Source organism: Bombina bombina, chromosome 1, assembly GCF_027579735.1.
Source record: "Bombina bombina isolate aBomBom1 chromosome 1, aBomBom1.pri, whole genome shotgun sequence".
NCBI classification, from domain to species: domain Eukaryota; kingdom Metazoa; phylum Chordata; class Amphibia; order Anura; family Bombinatoridae; genus Bombina; species Bombina bombina.
Window position 1 is genome coordinate 1,358,975,001 of NC_069499.1, and position 24,439 is coordinate 1,358,999,439.

The 24,439-nt window shown below is 37.8% G+C and overlaps 1 protein-coding gene across 1 annotated transcript in view; it reads right to left on the bottom strand.

Annotated features, from left to right (window-relative positions):
* Positions 1–24,439, bottom strand: part of DCST1 (DC-STAMP domain containing 1) — a 136,712-nt gene that overhangs the window by 49,621 nt on the left and 62,652 nt on the right. The window contains exon 10 of the mRNA XM_053719665.1: positions 18,874–18,973. Coding sequence (XP_053575640.1) covers positions 18,874–18,973 — 100 coding nt within the window. The remainder of the gene's footprint in view (positions 1–18,873; positions 18,974–24,439) is intronic.

The window sequence follows — 24,439 nt, forward strand, 5'->3', positions numbered from 1 at the left end:
CCTTTTATAGGTACTATCTAGTTGGGGGTTCTCAGCCTTTACGAATAGCGCTTTACCTATGGAATTTAGAGTTAAAAGCCCTCATTTTCATTGCCTTATTACCCCTTAGTAGCCCTTAGTATGTTTTAGTACTGAGTTCACTATATTTCCTCACAGAACAAAAACCGAACCACTAACTATGCAGTTGGTGGTTCAGCTCATCATGGATGAGGTTAGTGTCGGGGATACAAGGGGGATCGAAAGTTTTTCTTTTTATTCAATAAAATTATGTTTAATGTCTGTTTTAGTGTTTTCTTTCATAAAATGATGACGGTCCACAATGTTTCATAACATATGGGATATATTTCCTGCCACTATGAGGTCAAGAACCTATACAAGAGTTTTAAAACCCTATCACCTCCCATCTCTCTCAGACTTGTTCTTAGCCTCGTAGGAGTTGGTTGAGAATAGGGGTTGTTCCAAATACTTGCTTATGGATTACAAATTGGGAGCTCAGACCTATGTGAAACCCATGGGGAGTATAATTTACAAAGAAGACAGAAAAGACTCTACAGCAGCTGAATAATACAGGGGCATAGGAATACCCTGTTATGTGCACAGTATTTCCCTAACGGGATTTCAGCCATAACTACTTTATCTCAGTCTCATGAGGTTAGTGTGCAAAATTCTTTCCCTCAACGCACTGACTCTGAGGACGCAAACATTTCTAGTTCTGATGGGGAAATGTCAGATGAACAGGAGTCTGTGCTTGATCCTGAATATGACAATGCCAATTTATTGCAGGAGGTATGGAAGATTGTAGAAATTTCTGAGGAAAAGTCTGCTAAAAACAAACCTGGTAATCAGTTAAATATTGTTTTCAAAGCTCCACCAAAATTTCCACAGGTGTTTCAAGTCCCTGATTTAGTCCTACTATATTGCCAAGGAATGGAAAAGCCCGGTGTGCCTTTTTGCTCCTTCCACAAGATTTAGGAAAATGTCTCCCATTCTAGAACAGAATGTGGAGGTGTGGGAAACCATTCCTAACGTTGATGTTGCTATTTCCACTCTCACCAAACGTATGCCTATCCCTATGGAGGATCATTTAGATATACAATGAACCTCAAATTGGTGTTTTTTTTAAGGAAGCTGTTCTCCAAACAGGTCTTTTATTAGACCAGCAGTGTCTCTCACTTGTGTGGCCGCAGCAGGAATACTATGGTTTGACTCCCTAGCCAAAATGGTGGTGGACAATTTCTCTACCGAGGATTTACAAAATTGCATTGAGGCCCTGGTTTAAGCATTTATGTGTGATGTTATGATGGACATTATTTAGATCAATGTCAAAAACATGACTATTGCAGTGCTGGCAAGGAGATCCTTATGATTAAAATCTTGGTCAGCAGACATGATATCTAAGAATAGACTGATGTCTCTTTCCTTTCAGGGCAAGATTCTATTCGACTCAGATTTGGACTATATTATTAAGACATTTACTGGTGGGAAAGGAGCTTTTCGTCCTCACGATAAAAAAATCCTGAGCCCTCCAAGTCAGCCTGGAAGCCTGGTTCTTTGTGGAGAAAGAGTAAGCAATCCAAAAAGTCCAACACCACCACTAAATCAGCATGAAGGTGCTGCCCCCAAACCAGATTCTATTCTGGTAGGGGGCAAACTGAGACTTTTTCGGGAGGCCTAGTTCAAGTCCGTCCAGGACCCTGGGTTCAAAATATAATTTCACAGGGTTACAGGATAGGCTTTCGGTCCAGATCTCCTTGAGGGCGATTCCTTCTGTCTCATGTTCCCAAACTTCAGTCAAATGCGGCTGCCCTACTACACTGTGTACAGGAATTAGAGGATATGGGGGTAATTATCCCAGTACCTGTGTCTCAACAGGGTCAAGGGTTTTACTCCAATCTGTTCATTGTCCCAAAGAAGGACGGGACTTACAGACCTGTCTTAGATCTAAAGACTTTAAACATGTTTGTCAAGATGGAAACCATTCCAACCTTTCAAAATGGAAACCATACGCACAATCCTGCCCTTAATTCAACAGGGTCAGTTTATGACTACTGTAGGTTTCATATATAGACAAACATTACCAGGTTAGAATTTTAGTAATTCCCCTAAAAAAAGGGGATTTACGTTTGGGGACAGGTCAAAGTTTCCCAAAATATCCCAACAGGGTAGGCCTATGTATCCCTGGGGGGCAGTGCCTGATACCTGGTTAAATATCAAAGAAATATAAGGAAAGAAAAAGAGGTATCTTGTGGCACACTTAAATGGAAAACTTTATTTTCGATCTGATATTATAGAAAAGGCACTAAGGAGAAAATTAAAATATAACTTTTATTAATTTCTTTAAAACATTTAAATGACATGAAAACAAAACATATAAAATAGGGAGATTTGATGTTTTCAAAAGGTGTATCCCAAATGGTACTAAATTGTCATATGTAAGTTACATAGGAACAGCTAGATAATTGCTGTTAATAAATAACCTCTATCAATCTGTATTTAGTTTTCCTATTACCATGGGAATTTACTTATACTCATTAGTGTCAAATTTCCCTAGAGATGATCTAAGTCATCAAACATAACTTGCTTATGGTAAAAATAGGTGTGAAAAACATTAAAATTGCTGTGTCAGGGATCACACAGGAAGATAGTGTATAACTTATTGGTGTAACTTGCGATCTCGACTTAATGGGGAATTATGTCAAATATTTGGTGTAACAATATATTCCAAACTTGTTGTTTATTACTGGTGGCTGAGTGAGGTGCTTAGACAATGTTGCAGCATTGCCCCAACCCAAAACTAACTGGTTTGGTTTGGACCACAAGATAGCATGAGTAATGCCTAATAAATTCTTAAATATAAGGATTGCCCCCAAAAATATACACAATATTAAGTGGAAATACCCCCCTGAGAAGTTAAAGTATTATTGGAGACGTCTTCCAATAATATGATAGTGTTCTGTGACACAGCTAGTTTTATTAAAATGATATATATATGCGCTTCTCGTTATACATAAGGGGAATAACCCCTAGATTAAAGTATTCTAAATCAATATATTTTAGCTTAGGACCCGTTAATGGGTGATGGACAGAGTGTCACTGGTTAGAGGTAGTAAATAAGGCTATCGTAAATAAGGCTATCAAAAAATAGGAGCAATGTGGATACTCCACAATCCAATAATGACCATACACTACGATTTTACAATAGTTCAACAGCAAGTTTTTTACCCGCTAACTACCCACCAAGTTTAAGCTAAATTGCCGACATACGGCCAACAAAATTAGGAGATTTTTATTTTAAACAGAGAGCATAAGGAGAAGCAGAGCTCTGCTTCTCCTTATGCTCTCTGTTTAAAATAAAAATTTAAACTACCTCTACTTATTTACTACCTCTAACCAGTGACACTCTGTCCATCACCCATTAACGGGTCCTAAGCTAAAATATATTGATTTAGAATACTTTAATCTAGGGGTTATTCCCCTTATGTATAACGAGAAGCGCATATATATATCATTTTAATAAAACTAGCTGTGTCACAGAACACTATCATATTATTGGAAGACGTCTCCAATAATACTTTAACTTCTCAGGGGGGTATTTCCACTTAATATTGTGTATATTTTTGGGGGCAATCCTTATATTTAAGAATTTATTAGGCATTACTCATGCTATCTTGTGGTCCAAACCAAACCAGTTAGTTTTGGGTTGGGGCAATGCTGCAACATTGTCTAAGCACCTCACTCAGCCACCAGTAATAAACAACAAGTTTGGAATATATTGTTACACCAAATATTTGACATAATTCCCCATTAAGTCGAGATCGCAAGTTACACCAATAAGTTATACACTATCTCCCTGTGTGATCCCTGACACAGCAATTTTAATGTTTTTCACACCTATTTTTACCATAAGCAAGTTATGTTTGATGACTTAGATCATCTCTAGGGAAATTTGACACTAATGAGTATAAGTAAATTCCCATGGTAATAGGAAAACTAAATACAGATTGATAGAGGTTATTTATTAACAGCAATTATCTAGCTGTTCCTATGTAACTTACATATGACAATTTAGTACCATTTGGGATACACCTTTTGAAAACATCAAATCTCCCTATTTTATATGTTTTGTTTTCATGTCATTTAAATGTTTTAAAGAAATTAATAAAAGTTATATTTTAATTTTCTCCTTAGTGCCTTTTCTATAATATCAGATCGAAAATAAAGTTTTCCATTTAAGTGTGCCACAAGATACCTCTTTTTCTTTCCTTATATTTCTTTTAAACACTACCAGGTTGTCACCCTTCGTTTGGGTCTAGCAACAGCTCCATGCATCTTTACAAAGGTGCTGGGCTCTATAATAGTGGTGATCAGATCTCAGATTCTGTCCTGGGCAGAGAGGAATCAGTGCTCCCTGTCAGTGATTCACATAACAGGTATCAACAACTGGGAGGTGGATTAAATCAACCGTCAATCGGTTTATCCATGAGAATGGTCACTCCATCAGGATGTATTCAATCAATTATTGATCAAATGGGGCCTACTGGACATCGATCTGATGGCTTCACATTTAAATCACAAACTGCCAAAGAACTGTGCAAGATCAAGAGATACAAGGGTGCACATGATAGATGCCTTGATATGTCCATGGGAGTTTCATCTAGCAAACCTTTTTACCTGTTTGTTCTTCTTCCAAGAGTCATTGCTCAGATAAAACAGGAGTCAGCATTAATAATATTAATTGTGCCAGCCTGGCCCTGCAGAACATGGTATGCGGATCTAGTACAGATGTCCTCATCTCCTCCATGGCCTCTTCCTCTGAGACAATACCTGTTATCATAAGCTCCTCTTTTCCATCAGGATCTCAAATCTCTAAATTTGATGGCATGGAGGTTGAATGCCTAGTTTTGAGACATAGAGGATGAACAGATTCTGTGATTGAAACTCTGATACAGGCTAGGAAACCTGTAACTCAAAGGATTGACCTCAAGATTGTAAAAGCATACTTTGTGTGGTTCTCTTCTAAAGGATTCTCTTGATGTTCTTTCCGGATCCCTAGAATTCTTTAGCTCTTACAGAATGGCCTTGACAAGTGTTTACCGGCTAGTTCTCTGAAAGGTCAGATTTCCGCCTTTTCTGTTCTTTTCCATAGGAAGTTGACTAAACTTCCTGATGTTGAGACCTTTGTCCAGGCGTTAGTTAGAATTAGTTTATGCAGCAAACAATGGCACTATTAAAGAAAATCCCCACTAATGCATATCTGTTTTTCACAGTTTAGTGGTTAGCTTAGTTTTTGCATAATCTTGTATCTTAATTATGTTCAGTGCGGGGTGGTGCTTTGCATTAGTAATATATACAAAAAGAATGTGGAAAGAAGAAAGAAAACCACTGAAAGTATGCAACTCTATCACTCTGTGCCCAGACTTAAGAGGCAGAAAGAGTATGATAAGTTTCCATAAAACGTAGCTTTTATTGTTCAAGTTAAAAATGGGAAAATAAAAATTGATAAAACAGTGGGAGACTATTGATTTGAACAGCCAATAGGATTTCAGAAGCTTTCATCCTATTGGCTGATTTGAATATTTCAGCCAATAGGAATGCAAGGTACCCCAATATAAAAGGGGTACCTTGCATTCAATCTTCAGTGTGTGTGGCTGATAATCGCATGAAGAAGACCTCCACGTCGCTGAAGACCACCACCGCTGAGGAGGATCAGCGATCCGGATCTGTGCAACGGCGAAGACCCCTCAGCACCTCCAGCAAGAAGAAAGAAGATGGTCCAGCGATGGATGAAGATGGAGCCACCTGTATTTTCAGCTCCTGGAAGAAGATGGAAGAAGATGACTTCAGGAACGGGTTTTTTTTGGGGTGGTTTTTTTTTAGATTAGGGCTTTTTTATTTTTTAATGGGCTGCAAAAGAGCTGATTGCCCTTTTAAGGGGCAATGGGTAGATTAGATTTTTTTAGAGTTAGATTTTTTATTTTGGGGGGTTGGGTGGGTGGGGGGCTGTAAAATTAGGGGGTTATTTGTAATTGTTTAGGGCAAAGAGCTGACTTTTTAAGGGCAATGCCATACAAGAGGCCCTTTTAAGGGCTATTGGTAGTTTAGTCTTAGATAAGGATTTTTTTAATTTGGGTTGGCTTTTTTATTTTTTTTCAGTAATTTTAGATTTTGTAATTTAATTTAATCTTAGATTTTTTGTGTAATGTAATGTTAGAATTTGTATTTTTAATGTTAAATTGGGATTTTATTTCTCAGAACCCCACCCCTCAAAGGGTTAAAACTGGGCCCGGATAGCTTGTATGGTCTGTAAACAGGACCAGTGAGGGAGAGAGAAAGGGCACCAAAAAGGGATGCAGAGCCAAATCCAGAAAGATGAGCAGGCTAAGGCCTGTGAAAAAAAATCAAAATGAATGCTTACCTGATAAGTTCTATTCTTTCGGAATGATGATGGTTCACAGTCCTCCATAACATATGGGATATATTTCCCACCACTAGGAGGAAGTAAAAACACATACAAGAGCTTTAACCCCCACCTCCCATCTCTCGCTTAGTTTAACATATAGCCAAGTAGAGAATAGGAAAGAAAGGTAGGAAAGGCAAAGCAGGGTCTATAGAGGTGTCATTAGAACTGTCGCCCAATATGAAGTGAGCAGAGCCTGTGGACCATCAACATTCCTAAAGAAAAAAAATTATCAGGTAAGCATACATTTTGTTTTCTGTCAAAAAATAATGATGGTCTTCCATAACATATGGGATTAATACCCAAGCAGATGGTCTATGTTACGGAAAGGATGGGAAAATACTTTATATGACAGTTCCTATTTAGCCGAGACTGCAGCCTGAAGGACTTTCCTGCCAAAAGCTGTTTGTGAAGAAAAACATCAAAACAATAGAATTTTGAAAAAGTATGCAGTGAAGACCATCTTCTCCAAAGATGCATCATTCTTAAAGGCACACGATGTTGCCACTGCTCTTGTCGAGTGAGCTGTGATACATTTAGGAGGCAACCCGCCTTCAGGTAAGCCTTGTGATTCACATGTTTAAGCCAAGATGCCAACGCTATCTTTACGAGTCCCAGAGTAATACACAAACAAACTAATAGTTTTTCTTAACTCTTTAGTAGCTTGGAAATAGAACTTCAACGCTCTGACCAGGTCCAGATTATGCAACAATCTTCCTTGGAGTTAGCCGGTTCTGGAAAAAGGGAAGGAAGAACAATCTCTTGATTGATTTTATCTGTAGAAACTACTTTAGGGAGAAAATCATATTTGATACGAAGTACAGCCTTGTCCTTGGAGGATCACAAGATGTTACTGACAATCAAGAAACTCTTCTTGCAGAAGAGATTGCTAACAAGAAAGTACCTTCCAAGACTATGGGCGAGATTACATATACGGTGTAGGTTTCAGCGCAACTGTTGAAACCCATGCTGCCCATAAGTTCACCTCGCACATCAGGTGAATCACATATAGAGCGACCTCAGATCATATACTAGTCGGATAAACTGGCGATGTTCAGAAATGTGCGGAAATACACATTTCTGGAGTCACCAGTGATTTATGGCAGTTTATAATCTGCCAACGCCTAAGTAAAAAACAAAGTTCAATCACCGGTAAAAGTCTAACCCGCCTCCCAAAAACTAAACCGACACGTCAAAACCCCTATATCTGCTATCCCCCCACATTGCAACTAATAATAAAAGTGATTAACCCCTAAACCACCATCCCCCCACAATTCTATTAATCGCTAATCCGCAAACCCCCCACATCGCAAACTACCTATTAAAACTATTAACCCCTAATCTGCCAACCCCCCACAATGCAATCTACCTAATTAACCTATTAACCCCTAAATTGCCATCCCCCCACAATTCCGCAAACCCCCCCACATCGCAAACTACCTAGTAAAACTATTAACCCCTTATCAGCCAACCCCCCACAACGCAATCTACCTAATTAACCTATTAACCCCTAAACCGCCATCCCCCCACAACGCAATCTAATTAACCCCTATACCGCCATCCCCCCACAACACAAAGTATTAATCTAATTACTAAGCCCCCTAACCTAACACCCCCTAAATGTGTTTTTTTAAAGGCTGTTTGTTGTAGTTTATGCAAATAGATTGATAATATAAAGTTTTAGAATATATCTTTATTTCTAATTACCTGCAGTTTTGCTAATTCTTTTGCAGTCATGTCTGTACTCCCACTTGTTTTCACTGACCCATTAGAAGGGACCCCTAGGGAAAATAGTGCAGGCTAAAAACTTTCTGCAGTTAATTTTCCCTGTTTATTATGTAAAACTGTTCCAGTGGACCAAATTAACCAGTTGTGTACTAATTTTGTCCCACATCTCCAATTCGCAAACCATAATCCTGTCAGTATGACACCTGGCAGACAATTAGTGCCCATGTCTGTTTTTTGTGGCCCAGTGGAATTCCATTGACTAATCTCCAGAGTTTAAATCCAGTCTTCATAAGACTATGACAGAAATTTTAGCGGCTATCCCCAAACCAAGTAAGTGTAAGCGAAAATCAGGAGATTTACCTCACACTATCTGTAATATGCTGGGTTCTATCCCAAGGTTCAGTTACCACCAACCTTACAAAGCTCTGACTTGCTTAAATCTCTGTCTGAGGGTGAAGCCTCCTCTGAGGACCTTGATCCTATGCCTGAGGCTGATTCCACTTTAGATTTAAAGTGGACCATATCTGCTTTCTATTTCAGGAAGTTTTGAATACCTTGGAACTATTAGAACTGAATCCAGAGGATTCCAAACCTGTAAATAAGTTGAATCAACTTTTAAAGCTCTGCCTAAAGTATCTAAGGCTTTTGAAGCACCAGACTTGGTTACAGCCTATATTGGCAAAAAATGGACAAAACCAGGCATTCCTTTTGCAGCTTATAACAGGTTAAAAAAATGTATCTAATTTCAGAGAAGAATTTAACAATCTGGGAAGTAGCTAGATGCACTACTATTCCTATGGAGGATAGTTCTTTGTTTACGGATCCAATGGAGGCCTTTCTTAGGAAATTATTCTTCCAATCAGCTCTTCAGCTTAGACCTGCAGTAGCAATCACTTGTGTAGCTGCTGCTGCTTCCTTCTTGTGTGATTCTCTTTCTCAGATGGTTTCTGATCAATCTTTTGAGGATATTACCAACTGCATAAAAGTCTTTAAAATGGCTAATGATTTAATTTGTAATGCAGTCTTCAAAATTGATATAAAAATATGTCCATTGATGTTTTCTTAAGGAGAGCTTTATGGCTTAAATCTTGGTCAGCTGACATTGTTTCTAAGAAAATGCTATTATCTGTCCCTTTTTAATCAGAATTGAATTCTGTTATCAAAACTGTCACTAGGGGAAAATGGGCTTTTCTACCTCAGGACAAGAAATCTAAGGGAAAGTACAAACAAACAAATTGTTTTCATTCCTTTCGCTCTACTAGAGATCAAAAGTCCCCCTCCAACCAGAAGTCTGAATCCTCCAAACTTTCCTGGAAACCAGGATCTTCCTGGTCTAAAAACAAACAGACCTAAAAGTCCAACTCAGACCAGAAATCTGCATGAACACCAGACCTCCATGGAAACAGTTTCATCTGTCTCACATTCCAAAGGATCCTGTAAGGGCGACTGCCTTTGTTCAATGTGTTCAAGACTTAGAGGATATGGGAGTGATCCAAACTGTTCCAAGATCTCTACAGGGTCAGGGTTTCTACTCAACCTCTTCATTGTCCCAAAGAAGGAGTGCTCTTATTGTCCTATTCTGTGCTTGTTTAGGTACACTCTCTTTCAAAATGGAAACGACCTGTACCATCTTGCCTCTAATTCAGGAGGGTCAGTTTATGACAACTATAGATTTAAAGGATGCATATCTGCATTTTCAAATTCAAAAGTATAATTTCCAGTTTCTAAGGTTTAGCCCTTCCCTTCAGTCTGGCCACCGCCCCTTGCATCTTCATGAAGGCTTTAGGGGCTCTCTTAGCATTGATCAGAGATTAGGGAATCTCTGTTGCTCCTTATTTGGATGATATCTTGGTCCAAGCTCGGTCTCTTTCTCTGGCTACTGTTCATACCCATAGAATAGTATCTTTCCTTCAGGAACATGGATAGGAAATCAATGTCCCCAAAAGTTCGTTATCACCAGCCACAAGGGTAATCTTTCTGGGTGTAATAATAGACTTGGTTCAAATGCGCTTATTTCTCACTGAACTTCACAGAACCAAACTTCAGACTGCCTATCTTTCCCTATTCTCCACCTGTAGCACAAAGTATGGAAGTAGTGGGTCTATATTAAATGTATTAACCCCTAAACCTAAGTCTAACCCTAACCCTAACACCCCCCTAACTTAAATATAATTTAAATAAATCTAAATAAAATTACTATCAATAACTAAATTATTCCTATTTAAAACTAAATATTTACCTATAAAATAAACCCTAAGATAGCTACAATATAACTAATAGTTACATTGTAGCTATCTCAGGGTTTATTTTTATTTTGCAGGCAACTTTGTATTTATTTTAACTAGGTACAATAGTAATTAAATAGTTATTAACTATTTAATAGCTACCTAGTTAAAATAAATACAAATTTACCTGTGAAATAAAACCTAACCTAAGTTACAATAACACCGAACACTACACTATAATTAAATTAATTCCCTAAATTAACTACAATTAAATACAATTAAATAAAATTATCTAAATTATGGGAAAAAAAACACTAAATTACAGAAAATAATAAAATAATTACAAGTTTTTTAAACTAATTACACCTAATCTAATCCCCCTAATAAAATAATAAAGCCCCCCAAAATAATAAAAAGCCCTACCCTATACTAAATTACAAATAGCCCTTAAAAGGGCCTTTTGCATGCTTTAGATAATTGTATTTAACTGTATTTAATTGTAGTTAATTTAGGGAATTAATTTAATTATAGTGTAGTGTTAGGTGTGATTGTAACTTAGTTTAGGTTTTATTTTACAGGTAAATGTGTATTTATTTTAACTAGGTAGCTATTAAATAGTTAATAACTATTTAATAACTATTGTACCTAGTTAAAATAAATACAAAGTTGCCTGTAAAATAAAAATAAATCCTAAAATAGCTACAATGTAACTATTAGTTATATTGTAGCTATCTTAGGGTTTATTTTATAGGTAAGTATTTAGTTTTAAATAGGAATAATTTAGTTAATTGTAGTAATTTTATTTAGATTTATTTAAATTATATTTAATTTAGGGGGGTTAGGGTTAGACTTATTTTTAGGGGTTAATAACTTTAATATAGTGGTGGCAACGTTGGGGGCGGCAGATTAGGGGTTAATAATTGTAGTTAGGTTAAGATTAGGGGTGTTTAGATTCGGGGTGCATGTTAGGGTGTTAGGTGTAGAATTAAAATGTGTTTCCCCATAGGAATCAATGGGGCTGCGTTAGGAGCTGAACGCTGCTTTTTTCCAGGTGTTAGACTTTTTTTCAGCCAGCTCTGCCCCATTGATTCCTATGGGGAAATTGTGCACAAGCACGTTACACTAGCTCACCGCTACCGTAAGCACCGCTGGTATTGAGGTGAGATGTGGAGCTAAATTAGACACGCACAGCTTTACCGACAAAACTCGTAATCTAGCCGTTTGTTATTTCGCTACTATGTTTTAATATATCATCTTGTTTCAATATGTTTACCATATTTTAATATGTTTTAACATTTCTAAACTGATTTCACGTCTTATTAAATAAAGGGTTAGTAGTGAACCAATATATAGCCAGTTGCGCATTCATTAGAAACCCCCTGAGATTAAAGTTCCTCTATGATACATCTGTTATTTTATTTTACATATCTAACTAATATACTTGCTAGCACATCACGTAATATCACTTTACTTAGTACACAGTGACAGCACAAATGAGTCATTATTTCCTAGAACATTGAATGTTTCTAAATACATGTAGCGATTTGCAACATTAACTGTTGCATTGTTTCATATTATTACCATTTTTTACACAAAAGTTGTTATAATGTTTTGATTTGAAGATTTTAGTCACACTTTTTTGCAAACACTACTTATGAAATATAGCAGTCTTTTATCTTTGGCAGTATCACACTGCACACCACTTTCACTATTGTGCCATTTTTATTGTTAAACCACAATTCCTTATCGTTAAATTGTATAATTTTGTGTAATCTGTGTTGATTCATAAACATCTCTTGCTCAACTATATTTAAGTATCTCGTAATATACTGAGCACGTGTTCTCGAATATAATTGGTACAATTTATGTATTTTTCAACTGTGCATGATCAAATATATTGCAGCACACTGTTTGCAACTCCTACATAAGGCAACTTCTGCATAAAATATACATCTCTACGCCGCACTTAAGCCATTCTTCTTTTGAAGACGGCGCTCCTGCCTCGTACCCCTATATCATATATTAGGAACGATTGTGTTGGGCTATCGTTCATTCTTAGTTAGCTTGTGCGGTCTTGTCACGTGGCGCAGAACACTATACCTTTTGTCTAGAAATCTTAGAATGGACTCCAAAGGACAAGACTGACCCTGCAGAAGGCAGAAAAGGAAAACTTTCCTTTAGTCTTATTCTCTAGACAAATAGTAGAAAACCCCCTTAAACCCTCAAGGTCTGAGGAATAATTCTATCAGATCAAATTCAAACAAGGACCATCCTTGAAAGGAAAACGTCAGAAGCGTGGATTTGGAGGAAGCATTTGAAACTGCAATCACAGAACTAAAAAGCCCATGCTGTACCACCAAGCCACAGGTAGGCTTCTCAGCTGATCGATATGGATTTCAGACCCAAGCCCGACGGGCTAGTACAGCAAGTCTAATAAGACAAGGCATTGCTCTAAATGAACCATTAATCTCCAGCTTCTTATCCAAGGAACTGTTAAAGAGTAACTACCGTCCCGGAGGATCAAGGACTGAGTCATATTAGAAAATGAGCCCATTTATACTGGGAAGAACAGCTATACTCCCCAAGGATCAAAGTTCTCCTAGCCAGAGCAGGAATGGTCCCTACTACTTAAGGCACCGTGCTTGACTTCCAAGTACTAACCAAGCCCGACCCTACTTAGCTTCCGAAATCAGATAAGATCGGGCGCATTCAGGATGGAGAGGCCGTAGGCTCCTCCATTCCAGAGAAAAATCTCCTAGCACAGTCTGTGACAAGAAAAAACTTCCACAGAGGAATCATAGAATTTATAAAGTTTACTAGATTCTTAGGATTGACAACGCCAACATAACGGAGTCGTTCCATCATGGCCAAAACCTCCTTAAACAATACACAAAGGTGTTAATCTTAAAACTGAAGGATAATACCTCAGTATAAGGAATTATACTGTCCGAATTTGAGATTTCACCCTCAGAGGCTACTAACGTATCCACCTCATCAGACATATGAGGAAGAACCACCTGTGAGGCAGTAGGCGGAACAGAAACCTTACTAACTGATTCTCAAATATTCCTCTTGCAATTTCCCTTAGTATAGGAAAAGCAGATGATGCCACAGATACCGCCAGATACCTAGGTAGCAAATTCTGCAGGCAAACAACTCCTCCAGGAGAGTGAGGGGAACTGCAGAGCACTGCATGTGATGCCATAAAAGACTTGGGACTTTGAGGAGAAAGCTGTGGCAAATTGCAATGCCTGAACAGCATCATCCTGAGAGACAGGAGGCTATCTCAAAATAAAAATACTATAATCTTTAATGTCCATTTCAAACAAAAAGACAAATAAAAGTGCTATTACTTTAAAAGATTATAAATTAGCCTAAACACAGGGCAATTATATATATATATATATATATATATATATATATATATATATATATATATATACACACACAATGGCAAACAAATGCACTCTCGGGTGTTGTTAATAGTGGGTCATAAACCAATGTTTATTGATGTTTCGGGGTTCACACAGACCCCTTCACACAGACCCCGGTCACATGTTCACTACAGGAGCAGCCAAAAATGGCGCTGCTCCTATACGGAACAAGAAGGAGGCGGGGTCAAATAGCTAATGAGAGGAATCAGTGCGCTTATACTCCCGCTCTCTAAATACAAACCTAGCTAAGAGCCAGATTGCCTGCCAAGGACCTAAAGCGAGGTCAGTAAAAACCGACTAGTTTGACCTCCCGAATAGTGCGCCACTGATTAAAGGCACGCAAAGTTCCGCTCTCTCGTTTCTGAAATGCATACACACACAACAACAAAAAAAAACAGATTGCCTGCCCAAAGTCTAAAGCGAGATTCGTAACAACCGAATAGCTTTCGCTCGCAATACCATTAAGCAGGATAGATATAGAGGATCGCATAGCGACCCAAAACATAACAGGCATCAGCCTCCTCTGTATAGACCTCTTAGGACAGCTTCAAACCTGGGATAGACCTGACATAGTTCTGTTCTCTGCTGGGGTAGACACAGCAGAATATCTTAACAAAAAAATATGACTGAAAAATTGGCCCCTCAGATTGTCATCTACAATCAATTAACCCCTTCATCTCTAAAAAAGGGAAAAGTCTCTTGCCAAAGTCACATTAAGTGCCTGCTCACTGCCTTAAAACATATCCTAACTAGGATATATGTATGCCCCCATAAAAACTTTGCAGGAATCCCAAAGTGCCTCTTTTAAACTCCCAACCTGGAAGATAAACAGCACTTACCTGCATCTAGCCATCTGGCAGGAGGACAGCTTACCTGGCTTGAGAGGATGCAGCTCCCCACATAGGCCTGTAGAAAAAAAGAAAGATCAGAATAAACTTATTCTGGCTTTCTGTACTAGGGCAACATAGTGTTAGGAAAACGCAGCAAGGCCCACCTTACAAGTTCCTAACTGCTTTAAAGCCACCACTGCCCTACTGAAGAGACTAACATGGAGTACAGCTAGACCCAATCTTGAGAGGAAAGAACAGAGCAAGCCTGCTCTGATTTTCAAAATAATAAAATCTTGATTGAAGTTAGACACCAAAATTTTACCTCTTCCTTGCACTGAAGACAAAGAGAATGACTGGGGTTTGTGGGAAGGGAAGTGATACTTAACAGCTCTGCTGTGGTGCTCTTTGCCTCCTCCTGCTGGCCAGGAGTGATATTCCCAACAGTAATTGATGATGATCTGTGGACTCACCGTGTCATTAGAAAGAAATCATATTTATGCAAAATTCATATTTAAAGTATTTAACTGTGTATGTACTATACATATATACATATTTCACATTCCAATGTTCTTCACATAGGGAAATATGTTCTAAGTATTTTTAAATATATATATATATATATATATATATATATATATATATATATATATATATATATATAATCTTATATATAGGTATAGAAATATATTTTACCAAAAAACTATCATATATATATATACAGTGTATATATATATATATATATATATATATATATATATATATATATATATACAGGGAGTGCAGAATTATTAGGCAAATGAGTATTTTGACCTCATCATCCTCTTTATGCATGTTGTCTTACTCCAAGCTGTATAGGCTCGAAAGCCTACTACCAATTAAGCATATTAGGTGATGTGCATCTCTGTAATGAGAAGGGGTGTGGTCTAATGACATCAACACCCTATATCAGGTGGGCATAATTATTAGGCAACTTCCTTTCCTTTGGCAAAATGGGTCAAAAGAAGGACTTGACAGGCTCAGAAAAGTCAAAAATAGTGAGATATCTTGCAGAGGGATGCAGCACTCTTAAAATTGCAAAGCTTCTGAAGCGTGATCATCGAACAATCAAGCGTTTCATTCAAAATAGTCAACCGGGTCGCAAGAAGCGTGTGGAAAAACCAAGGCGCAAAATAACTGCCCATGAACTGAGAAAAGTCAAGCATGCAGCTGCCAAGATGCCACTTGCCACCCGTTTGGCCATATTTCAGAGCTGCAACATCACTGGAGTGCCCAAAAGCACAAGGTGTGCAATACTCAGAGACATGGCCAAGGTAAGAAAGGCTGAAAGACGACCACCACTGAACAAGACACACAAGCTGAAACGTCAAGACTGGGCCAAGAAATATCTCAAGACTGATTTTTCTAAGGTTTTATGGACTGATGAAATGAGAGTGAGTCTTGATGGGCCAGATGGATGGGCCCGTGGCTGGATTGGTAAAGGGCAGAGAGCTCCAGTCCGACTCAGACGCCAGCAAGGTGGAGGTGGAGTACTGGTTTGGGCTGGTATCATCAAAGATGAGCTTGTGGGGCCTTTTCGGGTTGAGGATGGAGTCAAGCTCAACTCCCAGTCCTACTGCCAGTTTCTGGAAGACACCTTCTTCAAGCAGTGGTACAGGAAGAAGTCTGCATCCTTCAAGAAAAACATGATTTTCATGCAGGACAATGCTCCATCACACGCGTCCAAGTACTCCACAGCGTGGCTTGCAAGAAAGGGTATAAAAGAAGAAAATCTAATGACATGGCCTCCTTGTTCACCTGATCTGAACCCCATTGAGAACCTGTGGTCCATCATCAAATGTGAGATTTACAAGGAGGGAAAACAGTACACCTCTCTGAACAGTGTCTGGGAGGCTGTGGTTGCTGCTGCACGCAATGTTGATGGTGAACAGATCAAAACACTGACAGAATCCATGGATGGCAGGCTTTTGAGTGTCCTTGCAAAGAAAGGTGGCTATATTGGTCACTGATTTGTTTTTGTTTTGTTTTTGAATGTCAGAAATGTATATTTGTGAATGTCGAGATGTTATATTGGTTTCACTGGTAAAAATAAATAATTGAAATGGGTATATATTTGTTTTTGTTAAGTTGCCTAATAATTATGCACAGTAATAGTCACCTGCACACACAGATATCCCCCTAAAATAGCTAAAACTAAAAACAAACTAAAAACTACTTCCAAAAATATTCAGCTTTGATATTAATGAGTTTTTTGGGTTCATTGAGAACATGGTTGTTGTTCAATAATAAAATTAATCCTCAAAAATACAACTTGCCTAATAATTCTGCACTCCCTGTATATATATATATATATATATATATATATATATATATATATATATATATATATATATATACAGGGAGTGCAGAATTATTAGGCAAGTTGTATTTTTGAGGATTAATTTTATTATTGAACAACAACCATGTTCTCAATGAACCCAAAAAACTCATTAATATCAAAGCTGAATAGTTTTGGAAGTAGTTTTTAGTTTGTTTTTAGTTATAGCTATTTTAGGGGGATATCTGTGTGTGCAGGTGACTATTACTGTGCATAATTATTAGGCAACTTAACAAAAAACAAATATATACCCATTTCAATTATTTATTTTTACCAGTGAAACCAATATAACATCACAACATTCACAAATATACATTTCTGACATTCAAAAACAAAACAAAAACAAATCAGTGACCAATATAGCCACCTTTCTTTGCAAGGACACTCAAAAGCCTGCCATCCATGGATTCTGTCAGTGTTTTGATCTGTTCACCATCAACATTGCGTGCAGCAGCAACCACAGCCTCCCAGACACTGTTCAGAGAGGTGTACTGTTTTCCCTCCTTGTAAATCTCACATTTGATGATGGACCACAGGTTCTCAATGGGGTTCAGATCAGGTGAACAAGGAGGCCATGTCATTAGATTTTCTTCTTTTATACCCTTTCTTGCCAGCCACGCTGTGGAGTACTTGGACGCGTGTGATGGAGCATTGTCCTGCATGAAAATCATGTTTTTCTTGAAGGATGCAGACTTCTTCCTGTACCACTGCTTGAAGAAGGTGTCTTCCAGAAACTGGCAGTAGGACTGGGAGTTGAGCTTGACTCCATCCTCAACCCGAAAAGGCCCCACAAGCTCATCTTTGATGATACCAGCCCAAACCAGTACTCCACCTCCACCTTGCTGGCGTCTGAGTCGGACTGGAGCTCTCTGCCCTTTACCAATCCAGCCACGGGCCCATCCATCTGGCCCATCAAGACTCACTCTCATTTCATCAGTCCATAAAACCTTAGAAAAATCAGCCTTGAGATATTTCTTGGCCCAGTCTTGACGTTTCAGCTTGTGTGTCTTGTTCAGTGGTGGTCGTCTTTCAGCCTTTCTTACCTTGGCCATGTCTATGAGTATTGCACACCTTGTGCTTTTGGGCACTCCAGTGATGTTGCAGCTCTGAAATATGGCCAAACGGGTGGCAAGTGGCATCTTGGCAGCTGCACGCTTGACTTTTCTCAGTTCATGGGCAGTTATTTTGCGCCTTGGTTTTTCCACACGCTTCTTGCGACCCTGTTGACTATTTTGAATGAAACGCTTGATTGTTCGATGATCACGCTTCAGAAGCTTTGCAATTTTAAGAGTGCTGCATCCCTCTGCAAGATATCTCACTATTTTTGACTTTTCTGAGCCTGTCAAGTCCTTCTTTTGACCCATTTTGCCAAAGGAAAGGAAGTTGCCTAATAATTATGCCCACCTGATATAGGGTGTTGATGTCATTAGACCACACCCCTTCTCATTACAGAGATGCACATCACCTAATATGCTTAATTGGTAGTAGGCTTTCGAGCCTATACAGCTTGGAGTAAGACAACATGCATAAAGAGGATGATGAGGTCAAAATACTCATTTGCCTAATAATTCTGCACTCCCTGTATATATATATATATTTATGAGTACATAGAACATATTCTGCTAGGTGAAGAACATTAGAATGTGAAATATTAATATTTCATGTCGAATTAGCGCACTTGAGAAAATGTGAATGGTCAGATTCTAAGACCAGAAATGCATACAAAAGAGACCAGTAATAGCTAATTGTATTATGCAGAAGAACCACAATAAATTTGAGAAGTAACAGTTAAAAGGTAAGCGTTATCTATATAAAGAGAAATTACCTTCTTTCTTCTGCGTGCATCAATTTGCTTGAAGTAGGTGGTTATGTACATGTTGTCAAACTGTATGTCTCTGTTGTATTTGTTGCAATAAATAAAAGCCCTGAGCATGGAAAAAATCATAATTTATTCACATCTGACTTACCATTTCACTCTCTCCTTATACAAAGGGACATAAAGTCATTGTATTGCTTTGTTATATCTAAACAAGGGCATTTTAAAATATATTTATTATTATTTATTTATTTTTAAATGCTTGATTCTGCAGTGTTACTATCCACCAATAGAACAATGGGAGTAATGGTTATCAGCCAGCAAGCTTCTATCCCACAGACCAGTAATGCACAAGCATTCTCTTTCTGTTTATTTCAAAACCAAAGAAACAGATTTTGGGATGGATTACAAGTGGAGCGCTAATTTATCGTGCTCCAAATTTTTCAGTTTACGGGAGCACGTTAAATGACCGGTGGTTAATTATTGCTACTGCGAGCTTGCGGTGGCAATTAGCACTCCAAAAATTATCCAGAGGTCAGACCTCTGGTTAATTTTTAAAATGTCCCCCAACTGCCCCCAAAATAAAGTGTGTAGTGCCTTTCTGAAAATAATTTTTTTAGCATCTTTTGTGTTAAAAAAAAAAATGCACAAAGCAGTTTTTAGTGCTTAAAGTGTGCAGGTGTGGGGTGTTAGAAAAAAATGGCACTAAAAAGTGCCTTTACAAAGCAGTCTATGGGGACTGTGTGTTCCCTGTAAATATATATGTATATGCTTATATACATATATATTTATGTGTTTATATGTGCAAGTTCGCGTTTGCATTGCGGGCCTCTTAAAATAACAGTGTGTGCGCTGTTATTACGAGTGGAGCTTGCATTCACATTGTGCTGGACTTCACATACAAGTGCAAATTTGCGTGTGCTGGTATTACGAGTGGAGCGCAAATATCGCGCTTGCAAAAGCGCAATTTTGTGCTCCACTCGTTATCTGGTCCTTAAAGGCACAGTCTAGTCAAAATGATTCAGACAGGGCATGCAATTTTAAATAACTTTTATAATCAAATTTTCTTTGTTGAAAGCTAAACCTAGGTAGGCTCATATGCTAATGAGTAAGCCTTTGAAGGCCACCTCTTACCTCAGACCATTTTGACAGTCTTTCACAGCTAGACACAGCTAGTTCATCTGTGCCATATGGATAACACTGTGCTCAATCCCATGGCATTATTTATGAGTTAGCACTGATTGACTAAAATGCTAGTCTGCCAAAAGAACTGAGATAAGGCAAGTCTGCAGAGGCTTATATACAAGGTAATCACAGAGGTAAAAAGTATATTAATCTAACTCTGTTGCAATGGGTAATAAAGGGATTATCTATCTTTTTAGTAGACTGTCCCTTTAACCTATTTTTCAAACAATAAATATTTTTAAAATGTGTAATCAGAGTCCTTACATAAATATGACAGAATGTTTTAGTTAAATATCCCCCCAATGTATACCCAACTTCATTATCTTGCCCCTGAACAACTTGGCTGCCATTTCTTGGCCACCATGTTGGAAAGAGTTCCTATAGGGCAATTGTACATCTTGATATTGTACTAAAAAATGTTGAATTTCCTGTACTATATTTCTGCCCCTAATTGGCCTCACCTGAGAAGAATACCTAGGTTACAAGTTACTAGTGGCTCCTATAGCTTTATGCACACTAAAAGTTATACCTATTTTTTTAATAATTAAACAATAGAATTTTTTAAAAAATCATCCACTTATTCTCAGGCTAATCTTTGCTTTAAATACATTTTGAAAATATATTCCATTAGCATTAATTTATTTTTTATGGTCCCTTTAAAGTCTGTTTATTGTTCATCTGTAGTCCTGATTGCATTATATCTTGAATACATTTCAATTAAAAATAAAAAAATATATATTTTTTTTTCTCTTTTTTGAAGTCTTTTAATTTCAATTCATTATTTGTGGCAGGGTATCACCAATCTAGTCCCCAGGCCAGACTTTCAGAAGTAAAGGCTGCTTAGTAATTGTAGTCATATAACCTCTTTTCATCCAATTTTATCACAAAAACCTGCATTGCTGGTGGGTACACAGGACTAAACAAGAGAAACACTCAGCGAGATTACGAGTTTTGCGTTAGGAGCTGTGCGGTGCTAACGAGCAGTTTATTGTCACCGCTCACTTACCTGCAGAGCTGGTATTACAGGTTTTTACAAACCCGGCGTTAAAAGGCAAGAAGGGAGCGTAGAGCAAAATTGAGCTACATACTTCACTTCAATACCAGTGCTGCTTAAGTCAGCGGTGAGCTGGTCTTACGTGCTCGTGCACGATTTCCCCATAGACATCAATGGGGAGAGCCGGCTGAGAAAAAGTCTAACACCTGCAAAAAAGCAGCGTAAAACCCAGTAACGCAGTCCCATTGATTCCTATGGGGAAACACATTTTATGTTTACACCTAACACCCTTACATGAACCCCGAGTCTAAACACCCCTAATCTTACACTTATTAACCCCTAATCTGCCGCCACTGACATCGCTGACACCTGCATTATATTTATTAACCCCTAATCTGCCGCTCCGGACACCGCCGCCTCCTACATTATACTTATGAACCCCTAATCTGCTGCCCCCAACATCGCCGACACCTACATTATATTTATTAACCCCTAATCTGCCGCCCCCAACGTCGCCGCCACTATATTAAATTTATTAACCCCTAAACCTTAGTCTAACCCTAACACCCCCTAACTTAAATATAATTTAAATAAATCTAAATAAAATTACTATCATTAACTAAATAATTCCTATTTAAAACTAAATACTTACCTATACAATAAACCCCAAGATAGCTACAATATAACTAATAGTTACATTGTATCTAGCTTAGGGGTTATTTTTATTTTATAGGCAAGTTTGTATTTATTTTAACTAGGTAGAATAGTTATTAAATAATTATTAACTATTTAATAACTACCTAGCTAAAATAAATACAAATTTACATTTAAAATAAAACCTAACCTAAGTTACACTAACACCTAACACTACACTACAATTAAATAAATTCCTTAAATTAAATACAATTAAATAAATCAAATTAGCTAAATCACAAAAAACCCCACTAAATTACAGAAAATAAAAAACAAATACAAGATCTTTAAACTAATTACACCTAATCTAATAGCCCTATCAAAATAAAAAAAGCCCCCCAAAATAAAAAAAAACCCTAGCCTAAACTAAACTACCAATAGCCCTTAAAAGGGCATTTTGCGGGGCATTGCCCCAAAGAAATCAGCTCTTTTTCCTGTAAAAAAAGATACAAACACCCCCCCAACAGTAAAACCCACCACCCACACAACCAACCCCCCAAGTAAAATACTAACTAAAAAAACCTAAGCTCCCCATTGCCCTGAAAAGGGCATTTGGATGGGCATTGCCCTTAAAAGGGTATTTAGCTCTATTGCGGCCCAAAGTTCCTAATCTAAAAAATAAACCCACCAAATACACCCTTAAAAAAATCCTAACACTAACCCCTGAAGATTCACTTACCGGGAGAAGTCTTCATCCAAGCGGCAAGATGTCCTCAATGAAGCCGGCAAAAGTGGTCCTCCAGACTGGCAGAAGTCTTTATCCAGACGACATCTTCTATCTTCATCCTTCCGGCGCGGAGCGGGTCCATCTTCAAGACATCCGACGCGGAGCATCCTCTTCAAACGACGGCTTCTTCGTAATGAATTTCACTTTAAGTGATATCATCCAAGATGGCATCCCTTAGATTCCGATTGGCTGATAGAATTCTATCAGCCAATCTGAATTAAGGTAGAAAAAATCCTATTGGCTGATGCAATTAGCCAATTGGATTGAGCTGGCATTCTATTGGCTGTTCCAATCAGCCAATAGAATGCAAGCTCAATCCTGTTGGCTGATTGGATCAGCCAATAGGATTGAAGTTCAATCCTATTGGCTGATTGCATCAACCAATAGGATTTTTTCTACCTTAATTCCCATTGGCTGATAGAATTTTATCAGCCAATCGGAATCTAAGGGATGCCATCTTGGATGACGTCACTTAAAGTGATATTCATTACGAAGAAGCCATCGTTTGAAGAGGATGCTCCGCTTCGGATGTCTTGAAGATGGACCAGCTCCGAGCCGGAAGGATGAAGATAGAAGATGCCGTCTGGATGACCACTTCTGCCCATTTGGAGGACCACTTCGGCCGGCTTCATTGAGGACATCTTGCCGCTTGGAGGAAGACTTCTCCCGGTAAGTGAATCTTCGGGGGTTAGTGTTAGGATTTTTTTAAAGGTGTATTGGGTGGGTTTATTTTTTAGATTAGGGACTTTGGGCCGCAATAGAGCTAAATTCCCTTTTAAGGGCAATGCCCATCCAAATGCCCTTTTCAGGGCAATGGGGAGCTTATTTTTTTTTAGTTAGTATTTTATTTGGGGGGTTGGTTGTGTGGGTGGGGGGTTTTATTGTTGGGGGGTGTTTGTATTTTTTTTTTTACAGGAAAAAGAGCTGATTGTTTTGGGGAAATGCCCTGCAAAAGGCCCTTTTAAGGGCTATTGGTAGTTTAGGCTAATTTGTTTTTTATTTTCTGTAATTTAGTTGTTTTTTTTTGTGATTTAGCTAATTTAACCTCTTAAGGACATATGACAGAATTTTTCCGTCATAAAACAATTGAGCAAACTGAAAGCTGTGTCCTTAAAGGGTTAATTTATTTAATTTATTTAATTGTATTTAATTTAGGGAATTTATTTAATTGTAGTGTAGTTTTAGGTGTTAGTGTAACTTAGGTTAGGTTCTATTTTACTCCTATTATCAAATTTTCTTTATTCTCTTGGTATCTTTATTTGAAATGCAAGAATGTAAGTTTAGATGCCGGCCCATTTTTTGTGAACAACCTAGGTTGTCATTGCTGATTGGTGGATAAATTCATCCACCAATCAAAACTGCTGTCCAGAGTTCTGAACAAAGAAAAAAGCTTAGATGCCTTCTTTTTCAAATCAAGATAGCAAGAGAACGAAGAAACATTTATAATAGGAGTAAATTATAATGTTGCTTAAAATTGCATGCTCTATCTGAATCACAAAAGAAAAAATTTGGGTTCAGTGTCCCTTTAAATAATTAATAACTATTTAATAACTATTCTACCTAGTTAAAATAAATACAAACTTGCCTGTAAAATAAAAATAAACCCTAAGCTAGACACAATGTAACTATTAGTTATATTGTAGCTAGCTTATGGTTTATGTTACCGGTAAGTTTTTAGTTTTAAATAGGAATTATTTAGTTAATGATAGTAATTTTATTTAGATTTATTTAAATTATATTTAAGTTAGGGGGTGTTAGTGTTAGAATTAGGTTTAGGGGTTAATAAATTTAATATAGTGGCGGCGACGTTGGAATGGCAGATTAGGGGTTAATAAATTTAGGTAGGTGACGGCGATGTTGGGGGCAGCAGATTAGGGGTTAATAAATATAATGTAGGTTGCGGCGATGTCCGGAGCGGAAGATTAGGGTTTAATAAGTATAATGTAGGTGGCGGCGATGTTAGGAGCGGCAGATTA